General features: G+C 43.7%; 1 protein-coding gene across 4 annotated transcripts in view; it reads right to left on the bottom strand.

Moving 5' to 3' along the window:
- The window catches only part of UNC79 (unc-79 subunit of NALCN channel complex), a 189,973-nt gene that overhangs the window by 75,890 nt on the left and 87,195 nt on the right, over nucleotides 1-26,888 (bottom strand). For 2 of the 4 annotated variants that reach the window (XM_090034993.1, XM_090034995.1), the window contains 6 exons: nucleotides 24,163-24,345; nucleotides 23,205-23,367; nucleotides 16,598-16,747; nucleotides 13,767-14,990; nucleotides 9,131-9,238; nucleotides 2,119-2,235 (listed from right to left, as the gene is read on the bottom strand). In XM_090034993.1, the coding sequence (XP_089891119.1) occupies nucleotides 2,119-2,235; nucleotides 9,131-9,238; nucleotides 13,767-14,990; nucleotides 16,598-16,747; nucleotides 23,205-23,367; nucleotides 24,163-24,345 (1,945 nt within the window). Of the gene's footprint in view, nucleotides 1-2,118; nucleotides 2,236-9,130; nucleotides 9,239-13,766; nucleotides 14,991-16,597; nucleotides 16,748-17,115; nucleotides 17,119-23,204; nucleotides 23,368-24,162; nucleotides 24,346-26,888 lie in introns of all 4 variants that reach the window. The other 2 variants (XM_090034994.1, XM_090034996.1) reach the window with 2 other exon arrangements.

Here is a 26,888-nt window from a genome sequence, read left to right as displayed (position 1 = left end):
CTACGTGAATTACTGAATGGAAAACTCACGCATACTTATACACAAGCTTGTGTGGGGGTGGGGGCCAGGGAGGCATATTAATTAGAGTGGCTCTTGGGAGCTTCTCTAAATAAAACACATTCAGTGTCTTGTGTATTCAGCATCCCATGTTTCAAAATGGCACTGCATGGGGCTTTAGTTAAAGCATCCTTTCCACCATTTTGGAACTCAGGGATACTGAATACATGAGACACTGCAGCACACTAGAGTGTTCTTGATTCTGGAGTCTGCTCCAACACATTCTAATTGGAATGGGTCAGAGTATGTGTAAAAGTGCCCCATGAGCCTGCACAGGTTTGCAATAGAATCTCAAAACTGTGCCCACGGAAAAACGAGGCTTCCTTTGGTATAAACTGTTAATAATAGGGGTGCCTATACACAAGCAGTGAGGCTGCTTCAGTGCAGTGTAATTACCATGCTCCAGCAGATACCAGCAACAAGCTTTAGTTTAAGCACCCCCACCACCATTTTTCAGCAGGGATGTTGATACACAAGACACTCTGAGAGCTTTGACTAGAGCAGCTCTCAAACCTGCTCTAATGAAAGTCCCCCACACACACACATACTCCTAGAGCATGTGTATAAATCTAGTATTCCAGTATTATTGCAAAAATACCTTTAAGACTGATCCACTCATACTAGGGAGGAAATCCTAATCCTACTGACATCAATTATAATGCTTCATTGACTTAAGTCACATGAGGATTTCACTCTAGCTGCATATAAAGCCATAGCACACATTGTACCACAGGTGTAACATCTCACTACAATAAAGCAATGTGGATTTACACTAGATCATGATCTGGCCCACTGTGTATAATTCCACTACAGACCTAAGCTTTGTTGCTTTTCTCAACTGGTAGAATGGAAATGTTCATTTACATTATTTTCAATGGATCTATACAGGCATTAATTGGTTGAAGGGTGGAACAGGAGTAACTCCCTAGGGGTCACCGTGCTCTCCCCTAGCGCCCCTTACCATGCCCAGTTGGTCTACGATGCACACTCAATCTCGCCTGCCACATCTTTGATGTCAATTATGTAATTAGGGAGGCTGCTTCTTCGGTTCTCCTGGACACGGTTATCCTCCTATACATTAGCCCGGCTCTGCTAATAGGTGTTCCTGGGCACCCCAGCCTTATGGGGTATGCATGGCTCCAACCACCCCTTTACCATGTCCCAAGCCTTGCAGATGTACCGGATGTTGTTCAGTCAGTCTTGCTCTCTGCACCCTCTCTGGTGCTCGGGCTCTCCGCAGCCCTCGTCTTGCCACCGTGCCCTCTGGCACTCGTCAACCGCTGCCCCTTTTTCCTCGGGCTTCTCGTTGCCCCCTCTGCCTCGGGGTTTCTCGTTGCCCCCTTTACCTCAGGGCTTCTCATCATCTTTGCCCTGGGGCACTTATCACGCTGCCCCCTGCTCTGGGGTTACCGCAGCCTTGGGGCTCAGGTGGCCGTCGCCACGCCTGGCCCCAACTCCCCTCCTTGGGGTCTCAACCCCCTGCTGGGATCAGGTGGCCTCAGCCTTACCTGGCCTCTGATTCTCCGCTCCCATTTGCCTTGAAGCTGGGGTCAGTGCACCCCCGGATGCTGTGCCCTCTCTGGCACCAGGGTCTCCACGCTACCGTGGAGCCCCTATGAGGCCTCCTCCAACCCCTAATAGCCTCACCCAGTCCTCCAGTGTAAACCACAAACACAAAGCATAAGCCCCTGGGCTATAACATAAATTCTAGCCACTTAGCTGTAACATCCTTCTAGCCACCCAACGGGTACTCTGTCTCTTCCCCAGTATCAGCCTGCTCATGCAGTCCAGCTTCTCCTCTTTACTCACATAGGCAGTATTCTCTCTCCCTTGGTGGCCAGCAGCCCACACCCCCTGGCCTCAGACTTGTGGTTGATATATAGGCACCAGGCCCTGCCCCTTCTGGTCAGCTGACCAGGTAGGTGTAAGTCCTTACCCTCATTAACTGGTTGGCCCGGCAACCTGCACCTGGGTCCTTATCTCTGCTCTCAAAGTAGCAGGCACCTTAGTGCCCTTCTACAAAGGGAATGGAAACAAAAATAATAGAGAAATATAACTCACCAGTATCCCACGTGCTGATGTTATGGGGTGCACTAGATTGGTGTTCCAGCTGCCTCTTCATTAGCTGGTTCATTGTCAGAGCTCCCAAGGAACCCCTTTTCATTTGCCTAAACTGAGCTGCAAGTCAAAAATATACAAGACAGTTAAGAGAAACACATGACTTTTGAAGCACTTTCCTTATTTCCTGATTTTCCCCATCCGCATGAAATAGAAAGGGCCATCCTCTGTATAGAAAACCAACGGCTTGACTTCATGTTCTTATTCAGGCAATCTAGTCTACTCTCATAAGTATGTAGGGTGAAATTCTGGGCCCATGAAAGCCAATGGCAAAGAACTTTAGTGGAGCTAGGCTTTCACCCACACTGTCTACCATGAATTCCTTGGCCTTCAATTTTTATAAAAACAAAACAAAACAAAAAACCATGAAATCCATTCAAGTGACCAGCTTTATTAGATATTCCCCATAGTTTAAAAAACTACCACAAATATCCCTCAACATGCAACCAGACTGCACCTCACCCAGACTTGTGTGCACATGGTAAAGTTAGTTTCTTCCTCAGCAATGCCTCTCACACAACATATTAGGGGAAATAAAATCATGGTGTTTGTATTTGAGAGAGCACAATGACTGCTCCTTCTACACACTCCTTAGAAAGAAAGGGGGTAAAGAACATGGCTTTGTACCCCACCCTATTCACCAGTCTGTAGAGTGACAGGTGTGCTGTTTGTGTGGTATACCACCCTGGGCATTGTCATTCAAGAAGGGACTATATTTCCCCAATAGGGTAGTGTGGCTCAATACCACCTTGTAAACAGGTCTGCATCTAAATAGTAAAAGGTGCTTCCTGCCCCTCCAAAGCAACCAACTTTTATACACCCCTGAGTCATTCGTTATATTTTTGTAACTACATTACTGTTTGCTTTACTGAAAGTTACTTGTTGACAATATTCTCAGAATTACCCGTTATGTAATGAGTATGTAATGGCTATGTAATTAGTATTAACAGTTATCTAATAAAACTGATGTTATAATCTGTTTCCCTGGTTCTCAAATGAAAAAAAGAAACAGTTGAAAGAATACTTCCTACCTACCATTTTCCTCCTCCCTTCCACATGAAGGATTGCATGCTCCATCCACTTTATGCATTGTCTGAGCAATGTATCTCCACCAACTAAACCAATTTTATGGTGTATAGTGAGAAAATGCTCTGGCCCTATAAACTGTTAGCCCTGATTCAAGAAAGCACCTCAGCATGTGCTTAAATCTTGAGTAAGATTTTAAACATGTTTGTGGCAGAGCACCAGCAGGATGCTCACCATTTAAGGGCTGTTGCAGGCTCCATATGAGCCTGCTTTGCAAGCAGCAGGGAAAAACCTCCCCCCAGGAACCAAGTTTAAGGGGGAAGGTAAGTGGCAGAGCACCTTCCGTGTTTGCCACTTTAAGGAAGAGAGCAGGCCGCAGACAGGTGCAGGCCAACCCATATGAGACAGCCATTTAAGATCCTGCGTCTCAGGACTGGGGCAGAAGTTTGCTGCCAGCAGCTGAGGGAGCAACACCACCTGGCTGCCCTGCTGCTTAAGGAACATCTTGGAGGTAAGGGCAGGAGCTACTGGAGATAATGACCTGGACGAGGGTGTGGAGAGCACCCTGTTCAAGGTCGCTGATGACACCAAGCTGTGGGATAAAGTGAATACACCAGCAGGCAGGGACTGCATCCAGGCAGACCTGGATAGGTTAGAGAAGTGGGTGGATCTGAACAGGATGCGGTTCAACAAGGACAAGTGCAGGGTGCTGCACCTGGGGAGAAGGAACCAGCATTATGGTTATAGGTTAGGGGCTGACCCTCTCAGCAGCACAGAGGCAGAGAGGGATCTTGGAGTCAGGATTGACTCCGGGATGAATATAAGTCCTCAATGCGATGAAGCAATTGAAGCAGAGCCAACTGCACCCTGTCATACATCAACAGGGGCATCACTAACAGGTCCCGAGAGGTCTTGCTCCCCTTCTATGTGGCACTGGTCAGGCCGCAGCTGGAGTCCTGTGTCCAGTTCTGGGCGCCGCACTTCAAGAAGGATGTGGAGAACCTGGAGATGGTCCAGAGGAGGGCCACTCATATGGTTGAGGGCCTCCGTGGACAGCCCTATGAGGAGAGGCTGAGGGACCTGAATCTCTTAAGTCTCCGCAAGAAGAGACTGAGGGGGGATCTTGTGGCTGCCTACAACCTTATCAGGGGTGACCAGCAGGGACTCGGGGAAAGTCTGTTCACCAGGGCCCTCCTTGGAGTCACCAGGAACAATGGCCACAAGCTGAGGGAGGATGGGTTTAGGTTAGATATTAGGAAGAACTACTTCACTGTAAGGGTGGCCAGAGCCTGGAACAGGCTTCCCAGAGAGGTGGTGCTCTCACCTTCCCTGGAAATCTTCAAGAGGAGACTGCATAGGCACCTGGCTGGGGCCTTATGACCTCTGCCACCCCAGTGCTCCTTCCTGCCCATGGCAGAGGGTCAGACTAGATGATCTGTCTAGGTCCCTTCTGACTCATGATTCTATGATTCTATGATAGCAGGAGGCTCCTGGTCCTGGGCATGACCTGAAACTGCCTGTGGCCTGGCAGGGCTGTTTGTAGTGGAACAGCCTCCAAGGAATGCCAGGCCAGTTGCCTCCCCAGTGAAAGGTGAGTAGGGGCACCTTAACCCCAGCCCCCACCAACTAGTGGGTTTATAAAACCAGAGAGGAATGGGGACAGGCACACCCATGTGAGGCACCTGAGCCCATAGGGGTGCAAGACCCTGGAGAGGAGTAGTGGAGCAAGACACACCTATGCAAGGGACACCTGAACCTATTGAGGTGTAAGACCTTGGAGCCCCAGGAAGGGGTGAGAGTTGAGTTGAGGCCCTGGCTGAGGGGTAAGTGTGTTGAGGCCATGGGAGAAAGGGGCAGAGAGATCTAGGTAAGCCTTTGGGTGCCTGAGGCTGTAAGAGACAACATAGAGATAGAATCACAAGTGAAAGGGGCAAGTCATCAGCCCTAAAGCTGTGAACCAGTGGGCAGTGTTACTTAGTGAGGGGCCTCGAGCAGAGTCAGCCCAGTGTTCTGCTAATTGCCCAGCCAGTGTTCAGATGAGGGTCATGGGAGAGGCCCAAAAGGCTGTGCCAGTGTTGGCCAGGGAGTGCAGAGTCAAGCCTGACGGCCCTCTGGGGTTGCTCAAGAGAGCAGGGAAGGTGAATTTGGCCCAGTAAGGGGGAATGAGTGGAAAAGGTCTGGTGAGAGCAGGTGAAGTGCTAGAGGCCCCAGTGAGAAGGGGGGCAGTATGTTTGAGACCCTGTATAGGGCAGTATGCTGAGCTGAGAATGCTGAGCCAGAGCATAGCACATCTCACGGGAACATATGCAAGGCAGTGGACATGATAGGGGGAGGTAGGAGTCATGTGTTTACTGCCCTTGGACATCAGGGTGCTCAAAGGGTAGTCTCCCACCTAAATAATATCTTTAATTTATAACAAGGCATGGCAGGCGAGTAAGGCAAGTGATATGCCCAAAGACAGGTGAGCGGGCCAGTACCGTGACTGAATCTGGGAGTTTGCCCCCTGTCACAACATTAAATAAGCATATGCTGAAAAATGATCCTGAACTGGGAGCTTAAAGCAAAATACTTGGTGCATCTACACATGCAATTAACGTGACGCAATAAACTCCACAGCTATTTGAGCTGGAGTACACTGCTCCCAGGTACACTATTTATACGTGTGTCTGGGACAGCAGTAGTGTGAGCTGGGGCGGAGCGGACCTGGGCTGGCAAGGGGAATAGGGGATCATACCCAGGCTCCAAGTGGCAGCATCAAGCAGCAGAAGGGCTGGCAGAAGCCAAGCAGCCACCATCTACATGCACATTTGATCACACTTACTGACTCTGCCATAAGATAGTACTGTAAGGAACAGTGCTATCTGACAGTGGAGTTAATTAATTTACTGAGCCCTAATACTGGCGCATGTGTAGACTGTGACACTTTACTGCTCCTTAGTCTACTCCTCAGTAAAGTAGATGTGTAGATGCACCCACTGAAGCAAAAAGGTTTCATTATGACAATTTTCATTTGTAGCTACATCTCGTTCAGTTTAAAAACAGTAGTAATATAATACATGGCCATACAGTTGTAAACTACCCAAAATAAACAGCTACACTTTCAGAAACATTCTAACAGTCCTTCACATTGACAGAGAAGGCAAAGAAGGGAAAAATAAGTGAGATCTAAACTTTCCCAAAGTTTTCATGTGCTAAGATCTCAAGTCCTGATTCAGTCTCTAACTCAAAAAGGATTCAAACTCAGAGAACTCTTTAACAAAATAAAAACTAGCACCAGGCTTTTAATAAGGAGAATGATAACATTCACTGGGAATTTGCAAGATGAAACAATTTCAAACATTTCAGTCTGTGAAGTATGGTAGCTTTTTTTTCCTTATTTATATTCTTTTGATATACCAAAGCTTGTTTAAACTCTGGTCTGATCCAGTTACAACAAAATTATCCAACCCTGCAGTAAACCAAATCTTGTATAACTGAACTTGTAAAATGGAGTCAAACTGGGAATCCATTCAACCTTTGATTTTTTTTCCTTTTGCAGCTGCCATTCACATCAAATTAGGAGAATGCAATGGTAAAATCCAGTGCAAGGATTATACCTGGATGCCTTATTAGTTTATCAAGTACAGAATTTCATGATGAAAGAACAGCAATTAACTCCAGAATCAAGAACATTGTTTGGAGTGTAGATGACTGTCAACACTGAGAAAATTCTCTCTTTGGACTTTCTCACCAGATTTTATGACTGTAATTAAAGTTTTTTTCATGTATTTTGTACATAATCAGACTGGTACGGAGCAGGTTTGGGTTTGCAGAGCTATTTACCTGCTTTCTTAAGGACAGCTGTAATTTAAAATGGCAATAAAATGAAAAAAGCTGCTCAGGCCTTTAAGCTGTGTTGGAGCCAGATTGATTGTTGCAGAAAAGCATGTAACAGTATATGTATAGGATTCTAATAATGGAATCAATATTTCCAGGATTTCTTTATTTATAGATAACTTTAAAACCTCAGAACTCTAAGGGAACTGGTATGTGTTATCCTCTGTCAGCTGACAAAATAGCCTTAGTTTCTCCATTTCTACAGCCATCTCTATTAGAGAAGACAGATTCTTTAAGAACTTTTTCTAATCAGGATTTTTGATAATGTGTAGCATTTATGTCCATAAATAAGATGCCTAAGTAACACTAAGTATTACAGAAATGCCTGATGCTGTCAAGCAAGATCAGGGCCCCATTGTATTAACAATATAAAAACACACAGTAAAAGAGAGTCCCTGCTCCAAAGAGCTTGTAATCTAAACAGACAAGATAGACAAAGGAATACGTATTCTCCCCAGATGGAAACCAAGGCATGTTGAAACCAATGGCAGTTTCACAGAGGTATTTAAGATCCTGAAATGCAGGTGCAGCATTGTAACTGGTTCTGTTACAAAAACCCTTCATTCCCAGAGAAGTCAGTTGGAGTTAGGATCTAATTGCATCTGTTTAGATGCTTTTGTAAATCCTATCACCATTGTTAGGTGCTTCAATATGTTTTGTACATTTTCCCTAAGTGTCTTGCCAAAGCTCACATGAGAAGCTTGTGGCAGAGGTAAAGAATTCTCCCCAACTCTCCTGAGTTTTGGATTGGGCATCCTTCATTTTACAGACCCAAACTTGCTTCTATTAAAGTCAGTGGCTGTAAAATGTCAGTAAGTACACTGAACATTTCCATAGCACTGTATGGGCCTAATTCTCCTGTCATTTAAATCTGTCTGCAGACCCTAGACAATGGTATTCCTCATTATACAATGCACACTCCACATGAGTGAAACATTACATTCAGGCACCACTTTTTCTTAGTCCCATCATTACTTAAGGATGTACAATGTATAGAATCATTGAAAATTAGGGTTGGAAGGGACCTCAGGAGTTAATCTAGTCCAAACTCCTGCTCATAGCAGGACCATCCCCAAGTAGATCATCCCAGCCAAAGGATTTGTTTAGCCAGGTCTTAAAAATCTGCAAGGACAGAAAGTCCACAACTTCTCTGGGTAGCCTGTTCCAGTGCTATACTACCCTCCTAGTGAGAAAATTCATCCTAATAACCTAAACTTCCTTTGCTGCAACTTGATACCATTGCTCCTTGATCTGTCATCTGTCATCACTGAGAACAGTCCGGCTCCATCCTCTTTGGACCCCCCTTCAGGTAGTTGAAGGCTGCTATTAAATCCCCTCTCAGTCTTCTCTTCTCTAAACTAAGTAAGTTCTGTTCACTCAGCCTCTCCTCTTAAGTCATGTACGTCGACTGGTGCCACCTTTGTGGGGGAGGCATGTGTTGTCCCCCCACAGTGATCAGTCTGCAACCCAGGGGAGAGGGGGTTCCCCCCATGGCCAATCTCACAGACCAGAGGAGGGGTTCCCCTGCAGCCAATCAGGCTGACTAGAACACAGCAACAGCACTTCCAGGAGTGCTGCAGCTGCTTCATCCAGGCACTCCCACTCCCTGGCTGGCACTTGCAGGGGGGACACTGATGCTCCTGCCTGCCCCCCGTCCACTGCCTAAGCGGCGAGCATGGCCTGTGATGAGGTGCACCCCCTACGTGCCACTATTGCCCCAGCCCCCTCACCATTTTCATTGCCCTCCGCTGGACTCTCTCTAATTTGTCCACATCCTTTCTGTAGTCGGAGGCTCGCTATATAGAGCCCCTTCCTATATAAATCAAGAAATACAAAGTGCCATGAAGTATATGTCATAATAAAACCTTGTAACTTCTAATTGTTAGCATCATGCTGCCACTGAGGAAGCTAATAAATCTAACTATACACTGTACAAATATACTTCCAGGCATGTGCAAAATTTGGAGGAAGGTAATGTACCAGATGTTGACATATGCTAGGGGTACAAATGCAATGACTAAGTTTCAGTTCATGCATCCAGGAGAAAACTTACTCGATATGGAAGAGTGACTACTTGTCTCTGGCACACCTGCTTCAAGTGTTGGAGCAGAAGATGATTCTCTTGGCATTTCCAGAGTTGAAAGTCCTTTAGCAGCCGGATCTGTGCATGGAAATGATGCTTAAACTCTGAGTGTATTACTTAAAAATCAATGTATATTTTTCATCAACTTTCTCTCTGCTTGGTATTTGCACATCTTTTCAACGTTCCCTTTGCCATCTGGTACCTCAAATGGCTTTAAAGGAATGACATGTGTGGTGATATAAGAGCAGAGGGAGCTATTTCAAAATCACTTTTCAAGGGAGATTTGTGAGTAAATTCCTTGGAGAATATTCTGATATTATGCAGAATATAATCCACATGTACAATATAATTTATACATTATTATTGTATAAAACCAGTATAAAGGGTTGATTGGCTTAACTCTTGAAAATATCTGATATTCTTTGTAAGGCCATTCTGCCTAAAGTCACATGATTTCAAGGAAAACTCATTTTTCATTAAAATAAAACTGTTTCTTGCTCTTAAGCCCCTGGCACATATTACACTTAAGACTTGATTAACTAGTTTATGACATCTTAAGTTGGCCACACATTAAAGCAATGAATGGCACAATAAAACAAGGAATAAGCCACAAAATTATTACACAAAAAACATGTAGTAACTTCATGACTGATTCCTATCATGCCACTAATTGAACGTGTGGCCAGGCTAAGATTTCCAGTCATGGAGTATGTTCCCACAGCTGGGAGCCCCATCAGCTGACAAGGCTCCCAGCTGTGGGAGCTTGCTACTTGTCAGTGCAGGGGGGGGCACAGGATTGTGATCCCAGGCTCCCTCTGCACCAGCAAGAAGGTGTGATGAGATCTGATGCTGAATCCTACAATCACACCTCCTGCCATGCACATGTGGCATGGCAGGAAGTACAATTGTGGCAATCCTGCAGCAGATCCTATCATGACTTCACTTGTACATCTGCCAGGAGTCTACTAGCCACATAGAAAACTCCTAAAGGTTCAAAACCAAAACCCAAACTATTATTTTTAAAAACCACATGATTTTGCAGTAACATCATGGGGCGCAGGTTGTGGTTTCCCTTGCTTGGTGGCTTGTTTTGTTTTTGAAACATCTTCAGTTTTCAACATGAGAGGAACAGAATGAAACATTTTTATAAGTGGTGCTGTTTGACTTAGGCAAGAATAAGCTAACTAAGAAAACATGAATTCGTATCTGGGTTACAAAAAGCCTGAAGCAGGAAACTCTGTACCCAGTTCACTTGAAGGAACAGGGCATTTAGATAGTCCACTGGGAAACAAATTAAGTCTGAATCCTTTCCAAAAGGTATTATAGTATTTGAACTTTGGCACCCTGCAATAAGCATTTGGAAGAGCAACTATTAAATCATGATGGCAATATCAAGTATACTTACCTGAACTATAATGATTATATTTACAGACTAATGAACTATTCAGGATGACAAAAGAAACAGAATGCTTAAGAAAAAAGATGCATTAAATAACCTTTATAATTAACAGCAAAGTATGATACTAGAAACTCAGGTCATTTAGACCCCTGCTACGTTACTTTTAAGGTATGATTAACCAGTTAATCAAGTCTTAAGTTGTAAGCTGACCACATATTAAAGCAATCAACAGCATTATACAACAAGGAATAAGCTACAAAGTTATTCTAAAGAAAATGTGTAGTAACTTTGTGGCTAGTTCCTATCATGCCATTAACTGAATGTGTGGCCAAGCACGGCCCTGCAGCTGGAAGCCTGGATCAGCTGTCAGGGCATCTAGCAATAGAAGCACATGGTATGCCCCTGCCCTGTCAGTTGAGGCAGCTCCCATCCACAGAAGGTTGCTACTTGCTTGTACAGAGGGAGCCCAGGACTAGTAATAAGGCATGATGGGATTTGAAGCGCAATCCCGCAAGCACACCTCATGCCGTGCAAATGTGGCATGACAGGAAACAGTTTTGTGGATCATGCATCAGATCCCATTGCGCCTTTATCTGCACAAGGAGGGGCCCTTAATAGCACATTGTGAATGCTTTATGCTTTCTGCCCTGAATAACAATGCATTCAGAAATGCATAATCATGCCACATGTAAGTGTGTGACATAAGGTACAGGGCTAGTATCTCTGATGTCAGAGCTCTCAACCATTCCAAGCTCAGTTCAAAAGGTGTTTGTGAATGTCCCAAAAGGAAAACAGGATGTCACTGATTTGCATGCCCAAAAAGGTAGAGCCCAAAAGGGTATGAGTGTAAGTGCCCCCATTTTCTTCTGTGCACCTGTGCTAAAGATTCATGCCTATTTCCACAAGACAGCACTGCCTCCTTGGCTCACCACAACCACAAATTGGCCTAGGCCTCTAGCCTGACAGAACACCAACACTCTGATCCCAGTCAAACACCAACCCCTTATAAAACTGAGATATAACTGTTACATGATGGAAATTAAGGGTAGGGTGGGACTGTGGAATACCCAAACATTGCACGTCACCTCTCTAGTCTAAAGAATATTTTCGCTTTTAAACCTGGAATGTAAATACTTGCTGTATGTAACAGTAAGTTCCAAGTAACAGTGAAAAATACTAAAGGCACCAGTCTACTACCTGTCAAATGTAGGGAAAAACTGGAGTGAGGAAAAATTTAACATTTTTTTTCAGACAGTGTTGGATAAAATACTGTTTCTACCTTGATGAGAAACCAAGCAGAAATATTTTGTGCTAAGGCTGGCTTAGTCAGGGGTACTGCAAAAATACCAGGTTTTCCCCCAGTAAAGCAGGCTTGAGCAAAAGGTATAACATACACTGCAGTTCACAGTTATCCAGATATAGGGGGTTATAAAGTAAAAGGGGTTTACAAAGGTTTCTTGAGAAGCCTGTGAATGAGAATGAAATATGAGCAAATCTCAGAACCTAAATCCTGCTCTTGCTAAAAAATAAGTCCAGCAGTCTGCATAGTCCTAACCAGTGATACCCCACCTTTTTGCTCCATGGGCCAAGTGATACAGTGTGGGTCTCTGGGCTGGGTCCATTCCACAGGCCCAGTCCAACGCATATTGGATCAGGTTCCAGTCAAACATGCCATTTGGTGGCCACAGCCCCATGTGGCATCAGGCCCACAGCCCCAGCCCCAGCCCTAGCCCCCCCTGCACTGGATCAGGCCTCATCATGCCAGCCCCAGCATGGGCAGGATTGGGCCCCCCCCCCCCCCCCAGCTACATGCATGCAGGATCAGTCCCTACTATACGCAACCATCCCTGTGCTCACCCCCATGTGATCCAGATTGAGCCCTGCTGCTCATCTCCAGCCCCACAAGCACAGGACTGGGCCCTGCCCCCCCCCACATGTGCATTTAAGCGTGCCTAAATTTAATGCACATTAGCTTAATGTGCATTAAGTGGGTTTAGACAGGCATCTACACATGCAGGCATTAAAGCGCATTAATGCTGTGTGGACTGACTTGGAACTAAATGTGCTTTAAAGCATCCATACGTGCATTGATGCGCTTTAAATATTCGCACTTAAATTTGATACCTCCATTTGCCTACAGTCACCATTTTTTAATGTGTATTAAGAGTGCATGTGCACCCTTAATGAGCATTAACTTAGGCTAATGTCCCATGTGTCACTGATGGGACCCCATTACCCATCTGTGTCCATGCAGATGGAATCCTGGGTGCAGGGGCACATTATCTGGCCCATAGGGCTTGGAAATTTGGTGATGGAGAAGTAGTGGCAGCCAGAGCCAACCCTAGGTGTGTGCATGGTCCGGGGCATATCAGCCTGTGCAGGGCCTCTGTGGGGGAGGGGGTTGCGGGGAGGTGGCGAGCAGCCGGAGTGCAAAGCGGGGGGTGGGGATGGGGTGGCAAGCAGCCAGAACGCAAAGCTGGCATCATGCAGTGACCACGTGGAGTCGTGGCACCATTGGCATGTGCCAATGGCACTGTCCACAGGGCCTGTACAACATTGTCCATGGGCCCCCCAAAGCACAGGGCCTGGGGCAGTCACCCTGATTCCCCCCCCCCCCAGCAAGGGATAGCTCTGGTGGCAGCCTTAATTGCCACTGCTCCCTCCGCCAACCTCACCAAATTTCTGGACCCTTAGAGAGCTCCACAGTCTGAATCACATGGGCCAGAACTGGTCCACAAGCCAGGGATTCTCATCCCTACTCCAGACTAGATATCTTGTTTGCCTTCTACCAGTTTCTGCCTACAGACAAAACAAGTTGTAAGAACACTCCACACAAGCAGAGCGAATGCAGACTCAATTAGTAGATTTTAAGGCCAAAATTGACAACTGACTCCCTGATTTCCAGAATAGTACAGGCCATTAGAATCTCTCCCACTAACTCCCACATCAAACCCAGTAACTTTTGTGGTGGAAGTATAGCATGCCTTTTCAACAAGCTACTAGTCAGACCTGGTGTGTATGCAAACTACAGTCCTAATGGTTCCAATATGTTCTATATGCAAATTCACTGAAGAACAGATTCTTTGGAAGGGTACAACTGTATGCAACAAGGTCTCTCGCATATATACAGGACTAAGTGATCAGGTACATAACCACAAACTGTGGAAGCTAATAACAACTTTTGTTTTAGTTACTGGTTGTGCTCACCTGCCTCCTTCTGTTCTCCCAGCTTGTCTAAGATGTTGAAGGAAATGTCAAGGTACTCTCTCTGGATAGCACTCACAGCAATCTTCCTTTGTTTTCTTTGCCTGGGAACAATCTGAATCTTAAATTCTGACTCCTCAGCTTCCTCCTCCTGTTTCTGTTCTGTATTTTGTTCTGTGTCAGACTCTGTGTTGGTGTCAAGTTTATCAGTTTCTGTTTGGTTTTCCAAGTCTTCTGGAACCTTAATAAGGACAGTTTTTACATTTGAACTTGGAACTGCTCCACTAGGCTTAATTTCATCTATGTTGAGCTCAGAGTTATCATCAAGGGACATTTCTGGAACAGCAAATGACTTTTGCAGTAGGTCTCGCTTTTGCTTAAGTGTTAGTGGGCTCCCACAGGACATCTCCTGAAGTTCCTCTGGCTTAGCTAGCTCTTCAAAGTCCTTTTGATCTTTGGAAGCTGTGGAAGGGATTTCCTCTTTTCCTAATGAAGCATTATTGCTCACATCCTTAGAAGTAAAGTCTTTGGAACAATCCTCAATGCTGAACTGCACCAGGGGGGTTATGCTGAGGCTGAGTACAGAGACATTAACAGGAGTTGAGGGAGATGACACAGCAATTTTGCCAGAGACCCCATCATTTATCTTGTTTGTTGTTTCTTCTTCTTCATCACTCTCCACTATTCTAAGGGGAGGAAGTGGTTCAAAGACTAAAGAGTCACTGTCTGAAGTGGAAAGTACTGACTGCTTTTCAGGCCCCGATGTGGAGTCAGAGGACAAATCTATCAGATCTAAGTCCTCTTTAGAAACAGACGATTTAACTGGAGAATCCACTTTCACTTCATAGGTTTCCATGCAGTTTAACCTCACTTCTGGTATTACGGGTCTCCTTGTTTCCTGGAAACTTTCCATGGCAAGAGGATTTTCTTGAGTCTCTGTGTTCTCAGTCCTGGTTGAAGAATTCTGTCTGGGCCGTCCATAATCATTCTGTCTATGCATGATGTAAGGAGCACTGGCTGGAGGCTTATCTAAGTCACACCGGTCTATGCAGGACTTCCTACGATGTTCATCTAATGTAAACAACAGGGAGTCTGCATTCCCTATATCAAGAGATTTTTGTTTTAGAGAGCGCAGTTTTTTTTTCTGAATGCTTTCTTCTCTCACACAGCGGAGAATGCTGTCTTGTAAGGCCCCCGTTTCTCTATATTCAGCCAGCTCTATTTCACCTGATTAAAACAGAAAAAGCTAGTACTATTTAATTGGAGATTTGGGGCAACAATCATGTCTTCATCTCATAGTAACAAACTCAGTGTTAAATCTTTGGTCAAAATAATCTGTGATTTGTTTTTACCTCAGAGCCATGCTAAAAAAATCATTGTACCAGACAACCAAAAAGCCGTAACCCCAATTAAATTACACAAACCATTAGGTTTTGAACCCAAATTCACAACTTCAACCAGATGTACAGTTGAAAGGATTAATTTGGCCATATATATTAAATAAAAGTTAGTGGGCTAAAAAGTTTTCTTGACAACTGTTAAGGATGAACCTCTCAGAAGCACCGCGACAAATCAACACAGTTTGGTTCTGAAGCAGGCCAGAGCTGTCCCACCACTAGACAGCACATGGCTGCTACTAACAGTCAGATATATCAACAAGCTGTGCATGGCAGGCTAGATAAAAATCTTTTGTCAAGCTGGATGTGGCCTATCAGCCATAGGTTACCAGCCCCTGATTTAATAAGTAATTCCACATAGAAATCACCAAAATCTTTATACCATGCTGTCATGCATCCTGCATTTGCCAAATACACAGAAAACTACTTTAGAAATGTTGAAGGGTATGTCTGCACAACAAGATGGAGGTGTGACACCCATGCTGTCTTTTCCTAAACTAGCGTAGGTAACAACAGCAATGAAGGAATGGTTCAGCATATGCTAATAACCAGAGAACAAAGGAACCTTGGGTCCATAGTGTGGTTGCTAGCCTATGCTACTGTGTCTTCATTGCTACTGTTGCTCACGTCAGCTAGAATCAAAACCAGCCTGAGTACATTGCCCTCTGCTATAGCTTACTTTAATTTTGTTGTACAGATACATACTCTTGAAGAGTTTTTAAAACTAGATTATTGTTTTCTATTTTGGTAGTGCCCAGGGACCCCATACACTAGTGTTGGTGTATTCTGAATCATTCTGCCAATGAAGCTGAATGCCCAGGCAGAGAGAAAGATCAGTCTTAGAGCTGTCAGAAAATGGATCTTTCTCCATGGAAAGCAACATTTTTCAGTTTTCTTTGAACTTTTACATTTTGTGATTTTTTCAGTTAAAACCCAAAGCTCAAAAACTTAATATTTTTCAGTTTGTGGGAAACAGTAACTGACTTTGTCTATTTGGTTTTCAGCTATGAAAGCCAAATTATTTTTTACAACAATGCAGTTTTTCAGCAAGAATTTCTGTTTCACTGAAAAGACAATTTCTACTTAAAAAAACAGAAAAGGCTTTCAACAGAAAATTTTAATAACCAATTTGAGTTCAGCCATCAATGGTGCAGAAAAATTAGAATTAATTTGCCATAGCAAAGTTTCAAAAGCCGGTTCTATCCAAATTTTAACTCCATTTTCACGTGCCCAACCTAAGATGCCTTAAAGGAGTTTGGTTTCTTGAAAGCAGCAAGCTCCTGCTTTCTGAAAATCAGAAAAATCAGTTTTCTGAAAACCAGGAGAATCATCTGCGTTTCAGTTACACAGTGTAACAAAACAGGTGCAAATTAAGCATGAAATAAGTAACGGATTATCACATTTCTTCACAAATTTACTTTGATAAAAATTTCATACTTCTCTGGGCATTCATCTCAACTGGTTGATATTTCACCATTTTGCTGCCACCAATTCTTTTCAGTCTTGCAAAGAAAGTTTGAGACTCTTTATTGCAGGGTCCAGTTGGTGTGTCATGAATATCAGATTCATCAAAGACACTATCTTCCTCTGTTTGGAAAAGAAAATTATTATCACTCCAAGAAAATATATTGTCTTCAGCATGAAACAGAGACTATGGGACAAATCCTTAGCAAAACAAGTTCGTAAAGAAAGATGTACCCCAGGAATATCATTCAAAGTATATTTTACATCCTAAACAAAAAGATCTGAAGGTAACTGGAATAAAATGCAGTACCCAGAAAGGAGCTATTTCATTCATGGCCAAAATGATAATTCTCTTTCATAAGATAACTGATTCTTTAGATGCAGTCTATCTGGACTTCAGTAAAGTTTGTAATCTGGTGCCACGCTGAATATTATTAGCTAAATTGGAGAAGATGGGGATTAGTAGAAGGACTATAAGGTTGGTAAAGAACCAGCTAAAGGGGAGACAATTACTGTGCTGAAAGGGGAACTACTGGGCTGGAAAAAGGTTATGAGTGGTGTTCTTCAAGGAATATTTTCATTAGTGACCTAAGCACAAAGAGCAGGAGAATACTAATGAAATCTGTGGGAACATCATCGATATGGAGAAATTTCAGAATATCAAAGAGGAAGAACTGGGTGACCTTGAGGTTTGGAGTAATAGAAAGGGAAATAAATTTAGTACAAAGCACAAGGGTGTGCTGTTAATGTCTGTAATAAGATGGAGCTTCTCAGTAGGAAGCGACAAAGAGGGAGAAACACTTGGGTGTATTTGTCAAGCACAGGATAACTATGAACCAGTTAAGTGACACAGCCTTAAAAAAGGCAAATGTGATCCTATGATGCATCAGTTGAAGTATTTCCAGTAGATATAGGGAAGTGTTATTAGGATGATCATGGGAATGGAGAATCTATGGATAAGGGTATATGAAAAACTAATCATGGAGTAAAAGCAGGAGGGGCTTTAATGTGTGTCAGGTACTGCAGTTAACTGGATGCTTTACCCTGAGGTAAATGAAAGTTACACTGTGATGGCTTCATTCTCTTTCACTGAAGACTAACCTGCCATGGGGCATGTCTACACATGCACTGATGAGCTGTGGTTACTGTGCATTGAGTTTAGTACCTGCAATAATAGTGCCAGTGCACAGTCTTTTAGTAACCTTAATGTTCAGTAGACTAATTTGCCATGATGTGCTTATGTGCAGTAGAGTTAGCCTACTGTACATTTAGTATCTTGTGTAGACATGGCCATGGGTTAGCAGCCATTTGTCCTAGAATAAGAGTGTGCACGTGAGCAGTTACCATGAAGCAGCTGACACGCAGTACAGTCTTGCCTGTTTGACACTGCAGTAAGCTGTATGAGTATCCATGCCCATATTAAGAGAAGAGACCAAAAAAGCTTGGCCTGTTTAACCTAAAAAATGAAGGCTGGGAGAAGATATGACTGCTCTATGTAAATACATCACAGAGATAAACATCGGCAAGGGAGAAGAGCTATTTAAGTTAAAGGAAAATGCTGGCCCAAGAACAAGTGGATTTAAACTGTGCTTGAATAAATTTGGACTGGAAATTAAAAAAAGTCTCTAACTAGTAGAGGAGCATAGTACTGGAACAGCCTTCTAATAGCAACAAGGGCAACAACCCCAACTGGTATCAACATTAAGCTAGATACATTATTAAATGATATGGTTGCCTGCAAGGAAGGGACCAGGAGGTCACTCCTCATCCTGCTTCCTAAATTCCTAAAAGCAAAGAATGTTTTGTGGGTTTTTCTATGCAATTAATACTGTTTCTCACAGTACTCATTGTGCAAAGTAATTGGCTATGGTCATACCCACTGCTGGCATACACTGGTAGTTTCACTAAGTCAGCACACCTGTCATGACTGGCACAGCCTAGAGAAACAGAAATTTTGAATGCCAGACAAATGCATCTATTGCATAAGGGCTCTTCCTGACCAAGAAAGGATTAATCCAATTATTTTCAAACAGAATGCCATGGCATCCTGGGGCATCTTGAAATGCTTTCAACAGTGCTGTGGGGTGCCACACAATGTTAGAGCACTGCTAGGTTTGTAAACGCGATTTGCAAAATAAAACCAGAGGCTAGATCCAGATGTGCAGGGGTGTGCGCTTGCAATGGAAAAATAGTAGGGGCACAAATTTGTGCCGGTACATTTTGCTGCAGTGCACACCCCTGCACATGCACTTTGTGAAGGGACAAGTTGTCCCTCTTTGGGCAAACTGCCCAGGCCCAGCTCATCCCAGCTCTCAGCATGCTTGAGGAACCAGGGTGCAACTGGAGTGGAGATGCTCTGGCCAGCATCCAGCGTGTCTCCCTAGAGCAGGGCTTTTCAACCTTTTAAGTAAGTGTACTCCCAGCAGCTGGACTTTTTTAGTAAGCGTACCCCTGGGGGGCTGGGAGAGTGGGGGGTGGCATGCGGCTGATGCGGATCCAGGAGCAGAAGAGGGTACACTTACTAAAAAGTGAGCAGAGTGGTGGCAGCGTGGGATGCTGGGAAGTGGCGGCACTGGGGAAGCTTCTCCCCACCTGTGTCCGGCTGGCCAGGCAGCGCCTGCGTGGCCCACAGAGGGGCGCCATTGCCCTTGCCTGCCCCCATCCCTACGCCTGGGAGGCAGCAGTGCTCTGTCCCTGCCCGCCCGCCCGCGCATACCCTTTAGGGCCCTCCCAAGTACCCCCAGGGGTACGTGTATCCCCGGTTGACAACCCCTGCTGTAGAGAACTAAACCTCTATGTCTTCAGGTGCATGCTCCTGTTGCATGAGCTGCACCACATTTTTTACTGGTACTTTTTTTTTTGCTACTGGGATTTCCCTGTAGCAAATTTTGGCCCTATAATGCAAATCTGCAGAGCAGGGCACATTTTAATGTTCCCCACAAAGAGGTTTGTGGTGCCGCAAAATATATGCCCCTGCTCGATTAGACACAATCAGAGATTTCAAATGGGAATCCAGAGTATTTAAAACAAGTCTGACCTGTTGTGGTCTTTGAGGTCTTTTGCAGCAGAACTGCTCTGTTATTTTTTTCATATTCAAAAAATGAATGAAAATTTAAGAGCTCACATTTTCTGATGGGATATAAAAAGGTTGAGGCTCACTAAATTAATCATACTGCTGGGCTAAACAAGTTCATTAATATACAGACTACACCTTCCCAGGGGTGGTGGAAAAGACCCAGCATATTAGTTTTCCAAAACACCATATATACAGTGATCTTGCCCCGATCTTGTAAGCGGAAAAGAACTTTCCTACACCCCTTCCTGCCTTTTAGTCCTAGGTTTAATTCAGTGCTGATATAGTAACACTTTGTCTTTTTATGGTCCTTCTTCATCAGTATATTGGTTTGCCTTACTTTGCGAGATACTTTACAAAAGCCTTGCTAAGTAAGTAAATGTAACACCCACATACCCTTAGGGTTGTGTGGGGAAAAGTGTGTTCTAGTTTCACATTGCTGTGAATCTTGTTTGTGCTGTATATTGTACCTTTTCTGGGACTGGAAGAGGATCGCACACCCTCCCTCTCACTGTGTCCAGACCATTGTCTTAAAGTTCCCTCCAAGGGACCTGTGGGACCTGTCTGGTGACCCTGGTCACTTCACCTGAAGTGCTGACCGCCTTTGAATTGATCAGGTTCCAGTAGCAGTGTTCAAGTGATGCTGCTTCTGTTTGGGACCAGGTGATTATGTCAGAAAAGTGATTTAAGGTTCAGGCCACCTGGGTTAGCGCTCTCTTTTTTCTCCTGGGGCTGCCAAAGCCTGAAAGCTGAATTGGGAGCCAGAAAGTCTGCTCCCGTGTCAGGGGTCTCCCTCCTTTTTCACTGGAGAAGCAAACTGAAGCTATGTAAAGGGAAAACCTCAGGTACAGGGAGAGAAAGTCCGTCTCAGGGCCTGAGACTCCTGTTCTCTCCCTCTTCTTTCCCCTTTTGTTTTTTTATGGGTTTTGAGGGGGATGATGCTGTTGGGGGTATCAATCCCTGCAGCAAACTAGCCCAGGTTGGAGCCTGGCAGTTTTGTTGGCGTGCTCTGGGCCAGGGCTGAGAGCCTGGCATGTTTTAGTTCCTGTTGCAACTTCTCTTTGGTTCAGCACAGCTGTCGCAGAACCCCAGCTATGTGTCTTGTTGGCAATTTTGTCCACACAGGCCTGGAGTGGGGTGGTACCATGAATGTATTATTCCCTAGCATAGACTGGCCAGGAACAGGATCCTGGCAGTTACTAACCATGTAGACATGGAGTGAGATGATGCCATGAGTGTACTATTCCCTAATGCAAACTGACAAGAAACAGGGTCCTGGCAGCTGCTGGCCCCCTGCATTGGGGACCGTAGTGTTTCAGCATGGCGGTATAGCTGAGACTGGATGCCCAGGCTGCAGTTGTAAGCCTGGGCCCTTTTTGCTGTTTCACAGCTGTTGCATTTCAGTCCACCTGTGTGGGGCTAAACCCCACCATATTTTCAGCTGGCAGAGTTGGGCCAGGGTGAAGCCCTGGCACTTGTTGTTTATCCAGGCCTCAGTGCTGTGTATACCTTCCTGGCTTTTTGCGGCCCAGTCCAGGCCCAGCAAAATAAGCCTAAACTTCTTTTGTCCCTTTTGCAATTTATGCCCCAACCAAGCGGCATGGTTCAGTGCTAGTTGTAGTTCAGGCCAAAGCCAATGTAGGCCTGGCCCCTTTTTGTTGTTTCACAGCTGTTAAGCCTTAGCCTAGCAGCGTAGCTAAGACTAAATGTCCAGGCTGCAGCCATGTAGGCCTGGTGTTCTTTTGTTGTATGTTGAGGCCCAGCTGCAAGAGAGGCCTGAGTCTCACTTTTATTGCTTTACAGCTGTTGTGTCTCAGCAAGGCTGTATTGCTGAGCCCCACTGTACACTTGCTGCATGGCTGGGCCTGACACATGTTGTTGCTTTGGTAGCTCTGTGTCCTGACCAAGCAGCATGGTCAGTACTGGTTGCACTTCAGGCTCTTTTGCTGTTCGGCTGGCTTTTCCTTGAGTTCTGTTGCAGTTCCTGCCCCAGCAGAGCTGGGATTAGGACTAGAAACTTTGGGGGTGTGATATGCTGACAAAAGTTGCAGCTAACCCCTCAAAGCCACCAAATGGAAGTGGAGATCAGCATTACAGCTTTGCAGGGAGCAACAAGGGGCCTATGCAATGCAGAATGACCTATGGTCTCTAGCAGCTCCCTGCGGCACAGTGGAGCCATGGGGCATCTTGTAAGACTCTCCACTGTGGGCTTCCCTCTCCAGCCCGTTGCTGAAGAGCAGGTGTAGGGGTGCAGGCCCCTGGAGCTACCCACTGGGGAGTCCCAAGTCCCAGACTGCCTCGGTGTAGGTAAAGCCTCCCAAAAAGAGTGGCACCTATAAACTTTGTTTTGTAGTTTATACTGTTTTAAAATTATAGTTAGTGTTTACTTTTGTTTTTTCTTTATTCTTTGTGATAAATTTGGATTTTGTGTTTTCACGATCTGCGAGGGAAGGGTAGTTAGTTTTATTGGACACCCTAGTGATTCATTTAGTGCTTACCAGGCAGCCTGGGTGGGGGCTCAAGCCAAGGTAAAATATATTTAGTACCCCAAAATTGAACCTGGCCCGTGTTGCTGCTAACAGGTGCTCAGCAGAAGGGTTACATAGATATTATTCTCTTGATGTTAAACATGGTGAAACAGATGAAGGGCAATCCAAGACCACACAGTGAATGTAGTGTGTGGAGGAGATTACAATTTAGAGGTAATATGCTGTTTATTCCTCCAGACTATGCCACCACAAGTATCTAAATGCTCCTTAAAGAAGTCTTTTTTCGGGGGACTTCCAATGTCAATCCAAAACCTTGACTTCATTTTACAGTCTGTGAATGCTTCCACTTCTTCTTATTGCTTTCTAGTCACAACCTCAGACTGACAAATTGTCAGTGAAGCAAATCCAAGGCCATCTGAAGAAACAGAATCTTTTCTTGAGGCTTCTTTACTTCCTTAGAGATAGCCTATCCTAAAAGTCTTGTAGACTTTCATTTTAATTAAAGTGACACCAGATAAACGTGGGGCAGAAAAGTCAAATAAATGTGAACCAGAAACAAATTTATCATCCTGTATTTTTTGTCTTCAGGAAAAATAGAGATTACTGCAAACCAGAAAGTGTGTTTGAAAAGGAAGGTCCAAATCAGATCAGCAAAGTTGCTAATAGATAGTAAAAGATAGCAACACTTGACCAAATTGACTTATAATAAATGTATATATGATATATGTTCAGTTGCACTGTATATTATATATACAGTAAACTTTGCAATTGATTTGGTTCTCATTCTGGGATAACACAGACTACTTTTCAAACACTAATATTCATACTAGCCTTGCATCACTGCATAATTGGTGGACAGTGGCATAGAAAGGTCAAATCCCACGAAGAGAATCCAGGAGACTGACTCCTAGTCTTGTTGGTCTACCCTGTGTTTCTTTTTAATTAATGACAACAATATAACCCAAGACTTAATTAATAAAATCAATGGCTAATATAGAAAGTAAAATGCTTAAAATACCTTTTTCCTTTTCACTGTATCGACTTATGTTACTGTTGTCACTGTACAAAGGCCCTGCAGTCGCATGAGGTTTGCAGCTGTGGTACTGTGCATTGAGAGTGTTGACTGTTATGTGGATCAGATGCAGGACAATCTTGCTGACTTCACAGTCTCTGTAGGGATACTGGTTAATGAATGAAAGAAAGAAATACAGTCTTAAAAATGAATTTTTCCTCTTGAATAAATATGTAATCAATAAGCAAGAAAAAGCAATAATGTGGTTATATGGTAGCCTTTATGTATGTCTTAATACACTGGAGAAGGCAAGAATATTTTTCACCTTTGTAAACAATGGATTATAAAATAATGGTGTCTGCATAAGACTTTCCAAAGTACTCCCTATAAGAACAATGCAATATATTATTTGTTTGGTTTTTATATGGTAAACCCACCTGTTAAAAAACTTCATGAGGTCACAATACCTGTTTGCAAAATATTTGCTAGTTCATTGTTCAGATCAGTCATATTTCTGACATCTCCATTTTTACTTATGTCAGATCTAACCATAAGAATCAAGTTCCATATGTCCAATCCCAGCTCAAGTATGTAAACACTACACTGCGATTATATTCCTTACAATTCCTCTCAGAACATCATCCAAACAAACATATTAATTTAAAATTCAGCCAATTTTTAAACTTTTAACATACTACATATGTTCCTAACTTCTTCCTTCTTCCTTCCAGCATCTGTAGTTTTACACCATGCTCTTAAGAAAGACCCATGTAAATACCTCTGACCTGAGCTGGGTCATTCTGACCTGCAATCTGAAAACGTTGCTGATTGCTGGACAGTGGAAACAGTGACGCTAACACACAAACTGAAGTTAAATGCACACAGTATACACAATGAAAGAAGAAATAAAATTAAAAAAAGTGTGTGAATTTTAGGGTGATAGTATTCTGGTACAACAACTAACCTTGTAAAGGATGACCAGCAATGCCTTTAACCACATCTGCCTAATATGAGGTTTAAGAGACCAGAGGGAACAGCGAGGAGGCTGCTGGAAGTAATGTCTTAGTTGTGGACAAGTGCAGTACTTCAGCACTTGAACCACTAATGGAAGGAGATGTTTTCCCAGGTTAATATTATAATCCATGACCTAAAAGGAATATTAATTTAGAATTCAGTTCACCAAAATGAAAATCAGGCCCACTCATCTTAATAGCCAAACTATCTAGCAGCAGTTTAGATATTGCTCAAGTAAAGAGAAATAGGCATATACAGGGAATTCTCATAACCAACTAGAAAACTTTCAGGAAACTTGTCAGTTGGTTAGCTCTTTATGTAGTATTCTGTTGTTGAGTCATTTGTGACAATGCTGTCACTTTGCTATTTACCATTTCAAAACACACTTGGAAAACTTTTCATATATCACCAGTTAAGTTGCAGGGGCAAGGTATGTATAGCACAATAGCGTACTAGGATGTGGATCAAATTCTATCTTTAGTTACAACCATTATCATCAGCAGGGGTTCTACAAGAAGTGGTTGAAGTGGAAAAATCATGTTTTGTATTGAGCACTGAGATTAAAAAATCATTTAGTGGAGCACAGAGCCATACAAATAACAATTGTGGAACTGTAAACAACAGAAGTTTTACAATTTATCTTCTAAACAGTGCCCTAGTACTGAAAGATATGAGCACATCTGATTCCTTTAATAGGCTATGTGCATGTCTACATGTGTGCTCCACTGCACAGTTGGTACAGGGCAGTCATTTAATAATTGCTGCAAGTACTGAATGGCTATGCAGTACCTCCCAGTACTGTGCAGTCCTGGCAGCACGAGAGTTATTTCCAACCCTGCTGTGCAGTAGCAGCGGCATCGTGGTTAGTGCATGCCAATGCTACGTCGTCATAGGGACAAGCTATGTCACCATAGCTCATCACTATGGCAACGTAGCATCTCATGTAGATGCACCCTTTTTCAACAAAAATTAAAAAATCACAATATTTATATCATTCAAAAACCATCGACTTCTGAGTCACTTTTGAAAAATGGATGTAGGCTCTGAAGTCACATTAGTGCTTTTGAGAATTTCATCAGAAGCCTAACCACATCATTAATGAGGGGCAATGATTTTTAATTATATCTTTTATTAGGCCAACTGTATTGTTTGGAGGGATGTTGGACAAGCTTTCAGACACAAAGTGACCTTTCCAGTGAATAAGAAACCATCCAGGGAAAGCCTTAGTCCTCTCAGGAAGGAGATTGAGAGCTATATTCTATGCTTATAAATACAGATCTATCTTATACATGATTACTTAACAGGCATATAGCATAGATTGGTCCTATTTGTGCTGAAATGATCAAATTATGCTTTAATATAGTGATATTCCAGCACAATGTATTTTGTATTATGGCTAGTCCTTATGTACACTACAATTCAGACTTGCCATCCAGGGATTTTTTTAAATATGCCTCTCATAATTAGTTGTCCAATCCAAATGTCCTATGTTATATGATTTTACAGCAGCAAGCATTTCTGAGAAATGGTTAATAATATAGTAGGGTCAGAGTGTCGTTGTAGCAGTGACGTTCCAGGAAATATACACGAGGCAAGGGTTTGTTTTTGTGCTTGCTTGTGTGACATCTTTTATTGGACTAACTGTGTAATTGGAAGAGATACTGGACAAGCTTTCAGGTACAAAGTGCCTTTCCATCTGTCTGAGTTTTCACAGCTGACTGATTAGGGGTTTTGCTGCGAGGTTTTGTGTTCAGGTCTTTATTTCTCTGTTGCCCCAGCATTTACACTCTATGGGCACATCCAGACAAGTGTGCATGTGTGGTTTGCAGTGCCACAGACCCATCTGTGGTGCCACAAACTACATGCTAATTTGTAGTAGAGTGAGGGTTTTTTTACACTGGCAGATTCCAATGTCAAAAAACCTGCGCCACAAAAAAGCGAGATGGTGCATTTGGCGACAGCATGCGTGAAACCAGAGCCTGGCCAGCCAGACCCATGCTCTGACTGCCGGCCAAGCTCTCCATGCCCAGATCACCCCCGCTGGAGCCTGAGGAGGCCCTCACAACCCCAGATAAGGCTTGCAAGGGCAGTCCAGGTGCAGGCCCCAGCCTCCCCTACCTTACTCAGGGCAACTTGCCATGTGCCAGAGAGCACGCACACAAATATGTGCCACTGCTGGTTGTCCCTGGGGAAAACAAATTCCCATTCATGGGGATGCACCCCATGAATACAGGTAATGAAACTCACTTTATTTCCTCACCCATGTATTCAGGATGTTATATATATGGTCCTGGAGTCTGATCCCTGGGTCCAACAAGAACAAGCCATGTTACAACATGCCTCAATGAACTATATTCTGTAATCCAGAGAGGCTTTAAGACTAATAGAGCCACTTTTTACAAGTGTTTTTCAGCCTGGGAATATAGTCATACAACCTGAGAACTAATCAATCCTAATTTACAGTGTGATCTTTGCTAGTACTATCAAGAATCACCCAGGCTACATTATTCCCTCCAAAGAAAACTGTACAACACTGCCACCTGGTGGACTAACACCAAAATGATTGTAATTTACATAATTACATCAATGCAATAAGATTTCAATATCAATTTTGGTGTTGAAATATTGATATGAATATTATAACTGGAGGGCATTCTAGGGTCGCCGTGCTCTCCC

Source organism: Crocodylus siamensis, chromosome 2 (assembly GCF_052110815.1).
Source record: "Crocodylus siamensis isolate JL-2025a chromosome 2, ASM5211081v1, whole genome shotgun sequence".
Lineage (NCBI taxonomy): Eukaryota > Metazoa > Chordata > Crocodylia > Crocodylidae > Crocodylus > Crocodylus siamensis.
Note: the sequence above shows the minus strand (reverse complement) of the source record. Positions and strands in the feature narration are given on the sequence as shown.